This window comes from Pseudophryne corroboree, chromosome 3, assembly GCF_028390025.1.
Source record: "Pseudophryne corroboree isolate aPseCor3 chromosome 3, aPseCor3.hap2, whole genome shotgun sequence".
NCBI lineage: Eukaryota > Metazoa > Chordata > Amphibia > Anura > Myobatrachidae > Pseudophryne > Pseudophryne corroboree.
The window spans coordinates 183,888,232-183,894,231 of NC_086446.1; the positions used below are offsets into that span (position 1 = coordinate 183,888,232).

The following is a 6,000-nucleotide window of genomic DNA, read 5'->3' on the forward strand; positions in this document are numbered from 1 at the left end:
GCCGGAAAAGGGATGGCCTGGGTCCAGCCTGCAGTGTGAATGCAGCTTCAATCAGTTTAGACACGACTTGAAACAGTGTTCGATAACTCAAGTTGGACCCAGGTTATTGGTGTTAAAGTGGTATTATAGGAAAGATTAAGCCAAGAGGAATTAGGTGTAAATTGCATATCTGACATGACCCGTATGTTGCTTGATACTGGTCATATATTGCCTACAATAAATTCACCAGATTATTTTTATACTTTCTAGTTGCCGCTGTGGGAAATTTTCGGTTAGCTGGCAGAGTGGAATGCAGTAGAATGGAATCGGTCCTGGTAATGTCCACAATGGGTCTGGTATCACTGTGGATCTCCTGGTTATAATGTGACCTGCTTCCATCCATACACCCCTAAAAATGCACTGAATGTACCAATCTTTTTGCTCTGAAATGGTTTTCTTCTTTTTGCATTACTCTGCAAATTAAGACACACAAGTCTGCCTGCTCTTTACTTTGTAATACCCCCCCCCCCCCGCACACACACACACACACACACACACACACACACACACCCCTTCCCTGACCCTACCCAATATCCTTCCATGATGTTGTGCAAACTCCCTCTTCTCTGTAAGTCTATGTGCTTTTTCTGTACTCTAGGTGTACTTACCTATGCAAATGGAGGAGCACCAAAACAGTTATTTTGTTTCAGTTGTCCCATGGATAGCTAATTTTACAAAGGTGTGCTTAATGACTGTAGTTTTCTAACTTTCAGATACTTACTGCCAAATACAATTGATTGTAAAGGTTATTTCCTTGTTACACTGCAGCACTTCAGCTGTAAAGAAAAAAAAATGCTGAACACAAGTGCTCCAATTGTTAAGGAATATACTGTATGTTTTAACATTATTAAACTTCCTGGGCAATGCAGGATCATAAAGACTGTGGGGATCTCCACGCTAATATAACAAACAGGTCACACAACTGTCCAGGTCACATTATAACCAGGAGATCCACATTGATACCAGATCCACTGTGGTTACTATCAGGACCAATTCCATTCTACTGCCTTTCACTCTGCTGGCAAACTGAAAATTGCTAAGAGCAACAACTAGAATTAATAAAATAATCTGGTAAATTTATTGTAGACAATATTTGGCTACTGTCTAAGAATGTCTGGGGTATAATGACATTTTGGAGAGCATGATAAATACCAGATCTCATCAACTTCACCAAAGAGGATGTCCACATTTAGGTTATGGCTGCTTGGTGCTGCAAATTGCAACAGTGAGCTTGGTGGGGCCATAATAACATGAGTGCATGTCACCCTGCCTTCTGCACATGCCAATTGGACCTTATCTCCACATCTCCAGGACCTACCAGAGGGGCATAAAGCCATTTTCACTACTTAGTTTTTTTGTATTAGCTTTTAGCTGGAGGGATTGGTCATCTAGGGGGGGGGGGGGGGGGGAGGGGGTTTGGGACACATTCTGCACCTTTTTCCAATATAAAAAACAACAACTTTTAAACACATTAACATGCCAAAAGCCCTTCACACCCATCAGTAATTTACGCCCAAAATGTGGTATTTGAGGTAGAAAAAAATGAGCCCCACCCCTATTAAAGAAAAAACCTAACTTACTCTTTTATTGCACTCACTGCAAAGTCCTTATGTATAACATAGATTAAGCTATTTAAAACACTCCAACTTGATAATTCACAGCTTTCAGTATATTTGAATATATTAAAGGTTTGTTAGGTAATAGGCTTATCAATAATGTTGACTTTTTTCTTCATGTTCCTTTAGTACATTAAAGAAAAACACAACAACTAGCAGCAAAGGAGTTAATGCAGGACCAACACTTCTCCTTTCACTGAGTATGTTTGTGCTGCTTTTGGAGCTGCATTTGACAGCCAATATGTAGATAGAACCGAGCCCCGTAAGGAATTGCAATAACACTTGAAATGCATTGTTTTATATGTTACTCACTTGAGAACAATGAAAGCTGTTGCTGGAACCCAAATACTATTATAAACAGATTTATCGGAGCATGCGTTTTCCCACCTTTCCCCAGGAGTTATGGCTTTAATCTTAAGAATTTATGTTGGTTTGCTTGTGGCTTTTATACGCGTTATGCATTCACTTTTGAGACTTTTCAGCTATTTAGTGTCGCGGTGTTTAAAACAAGTGTTATCAAGGAAATAATTTCAGCTCTAGATCATTTTTTATATTCACTCCCGAATACTACATATAAAAGAGCCAGATGGTAATATAATAGAGTTATAGGAAACGTCAGACAGACTTATACGCGCTCTGCCCTTTTGCGTTCTGCATTGCCTTTATCCAGCAAACAGGAACGAATAAAGGATGCAACCTCCCCCCCCCCCACCACCATCGCCACCCTTTCACAGGCCTGTCTCTCTCGCTCTCATCACACCCTAAAAATATGAGCAATTAAATTAATTTTCACTAGCGCCTGTTTCTTTTTCCCCCCTCCTCGTTCAGGAACTGAAAAAGCTTTTAAGAACCCCTCCCAAAAAGAAAATAACTGTTTTGGAGTGAAAACAGAAAATCGTAATTTCTCTAAACAGCCTGTGCTGATATTCCCTGGAGAGCCAGAGCTTATTTTCCTCCGTTTTATATTATTTCCTACTAAATCAGATCTAACAGGGGGAGAGACGAAGAGAGGATGGAATCGGTTCATAAAGTGTTTGTGAACGAGCTGCATATAACTGCTTCTCCACCAAACTTAAAATTAAATTAACGTTCCTGCTGCTCACACAGTATCTTTGATGCCTTTCCGGTACCATATGTAACAGTTTTCTTTAAGGCTTTGAGAGTTGCAATTATTATGGCCTTCATTTAAAACTGGTTGCTCTATGTTTAGCATGCATAGTCAATAGTAATTCATATTGTTGTGTTGTTAAAGGTAGCGTAGTACAGTGCTGAATTTGTCCGTAATCATTATGTGAAGTACATGAAGAATGCAATGCCTACAGGAAAAATTAGTATTGGAATTTAACTAGGTGTAAGTTCAGTGAAGGACCTGCCATTATTTTGTATGGGTATTAAACTTGGTGGATGTTGTAGCACATTCTTTGTGTGCGTAATGTACAGATAACACAATGAGCACAGTGTATCCACCCTTCTACTTCTGTCGACTAACACCAAATATACAACACGTACACCGACACATCCCATATATATATAGGCTTACCATACTATCCTTATAAACTGGGACACTCATGAATTACACAGGTTTTGTGATTTATAAAACCAGATGAAATGCAGGCTTGAATTAAGCCAGCCACAGAATTCATGAGTGTCCTGGTTTAAAGGAATAGTATGGTAAGCCCACATATAAACAGGGCCAGCAACAGAAATCTTTGGGCCCGGTACACTCATATTTGTGGGGCCGCCTATCACTCCAAGGTAGGTACAGGCTAGTTGGCCATTGGTATGTCCCCCCCCCCCCCGCCCCCACCCCCCAACTCTCTCCAGCCTTACTCCTCACCTGTATTGCTTCAGTCTTCCAGCTTCATCCTGACTTCCTCCAGCACCATCCTTCCCACCCCCGGTGTCTCTCAGCCCCTTCCTCATTCCCCTGTGTCTCTCAGCCTCACACTGTCTATCAGCCTCCCCATTCCCATGTCTCTTTGCCTCCCCATTGTCCTATGTCTCTAAGTCCTTCAGTCCCCCCATCACCTTGTGTCACTCAGCCCCTCCCCTTACATCACCCTGTGCCTATCAGCCTCCCCTTGTCTCTCAGCCCTGGGACAAATGTGGGATTTGTGGGGAAGGTGGATTTTTTTCTATAAACACACGTGTGTGTATAGTCATCAATGCTGGGTCTGGGCACTTACAGTAGCAGCTCAGCACTCTATAGATCCAGACTGGGGCAGCCAGCATAATTAATCTAAGATCTTTGATCCCGGCAAAGTACTGCTTTGCCGGGATCAATGATCTTTGATTATGCTGGCTGCCTCGTTCTGGATCAGCACATACAGGGCTCCGACTGGACTCCCAATTATGGGGCCCGTCACAAGTATCCCCTTTGACCCCCCTGTCACCAGGCCTGCATATATACCATATTTTAGTGAGATTTCTGCACATAATGACACCTACATGCTTCACTGCCAGGAGGAGGGGTCCCAGAGTTTCAGTGGGCAGGGCTCCTCAGTCTGAGGTCACTTGGCAAGCATGTTGTAACAGAAAATCATTTTTCCTGTCTACAGCAGCACATCAATTGCTCTGGGCCAAAATTGATGGGAGGCCTGGAGCTGCAGCTCCATTCGCCCTATTGTTAATCCAGCCCTGCTGATACAGATATGTATGCAAATCCGACGGTTTACTTACAAATCTGATTGTTGAGAGTCAGCGCAAGATTGACATGCAAGTGAAATGCAGGCATGAATGAAGCTAGCCACAGACCCTGTGTAATTGATGAGTGTCCCGGGTTAAAGGAAAAGTATGGTAAGCCTGCATACAGTATATACCATATCTTACTGAGATTTCTGCACATAATAACACCTACATGCTCCACTGCCAGTGGGAGGTGTTCCAGTGGGCAGGACCCCTCTGTCTGAGGGCAGCTGGCAAGCATGCTGTAACAGGAAATGGTTTGGCATGGGTCAACTAGTAATGCATGGTCACATTAACTCTGAGAAGTATAGAGATGTTCTCCATAACTCTGTGCTCCCTACATTGTGGCTGTTCTACAGCAATGGCATGGTTTTTTTTTTTTTTATCAAGGAGTCCATTCCACCTGTCTTGATGCTTGACTGGTATACAGAGAATTTGGTAACCCTGATGGAATGGCCAGCTCAGAGTCCAGATCTAAACCTCATTGATAACCTCTGCGGTGAACTGGAGCGACAGCTGCATTCTAGGCTGACTCGATCTTCTTCATTGTCACAGTTGGTCACTGTACATAAGGCGGAATAGCAAAACATACCACCTTGCTGTTGTCCAGGAACATGTGAACAGTTAGACAAGAAGGGTGTCTGCAGTAATCACTGCACATGGTGGACCTAAAAAGTATTGTCAATAAAATCTTGTTGATCTATTTGCTGTCTGTGTTCAATCATGTGGTGCAGGTGAGTTATTGAAATGATCAACACAAAAATGGTTGACACAAGCTTTTTACCTTTTTTTGTGTCATTTGCTCATTTCTTGATATGTGACCTCAGTTATAGCAAACGTAGACGCTCGCCATGCTTCAGGCTTGGTGTCTCGCTCTACTACTGCTGCGCTCGGCAAAGGTTACTATTCCCAATAAAAGTCCACATGGATGGTAAATCAAGCAAAAGTTGAAAAATATGTGAAAACGCCCCAAAAAATTGTCGCCCATTGTCATTTTGACCTTTTGTACCTATGAGCCTTATGCACTGTTTACCTTTTTACCTGTCAACCTTTTGACCCTATCGACTTTATAACCATGTCGACCTATTTGCTGTCTATCTAGACAGTGTAGATTTATCATCCAGATACCAGTAGCCACTACCTTAAAGTACCTAACCAGAAAAAGAAAGAATAGAAAACAGTAATTGTAGATTATATAGTGTGTGTGTGTGTGTGTGTGCGTGATTTGCCCATAAAAAGGCTGCTTATAGGTCCAAACGTATTTGCACATTCTTACACGTACACAGTTAATTTTAATCCATGCAGTCCATGCAGCTATCTAAGTTCCACTTATAAGTGTTAACATGTCCTTGGTTAGTGCATTGTGGGGCATAAGTACTACAGTGTTGAACTATAACCAGTCGCCTGCAATGATCCTTCAAACTTGTCTTCATGTGCCAGTGTGTTGCATAGCTCTCTGACGCCAGGTCTAGTGACAGTCACCAGGTGGTGATTCTCGGTCAAAGTAAAAAGAGAGGGTTTATCATGAGGTCATAATACCAGGTCAGAGCATAACCTTCTAAGAATGTCTCACTGATAGCAGTGTCTCTTGGAGCCTCTACATGGGAGAGAAATTTAAATTGGTAGGATGTATAAAGAATGTGTTATCACTTTTATTTCA

General features: G+C 42.2%; 1 protein-coding gene across 1 annotated transcript in view; it reads left to right on the top strand.

Moving 5' to 3' along the window:
• LRMDA (leucine rich melanocyte differentiation associated) overlaps positions 1–5,043 on the top strand; it is a 1,251,204-nt gene extending 1,246,161 nt beyond the window's left edge. The window contains exon 7 of the mRNA XM_063958686.1: positions 4,731–5,043. Within this exon, the coding sequence (XP_063814756.1) occupies positions 4,731–4,922 (192 nt within the window). The 3' untranslated portion in view covers positions 4,923–5,043. The remainder of the gene's footprint in view (positions 1–4,730) is intronic.
• The last annotated feature ends 957 nt before the right edge of the window (positions 5,044–6,000 follow it).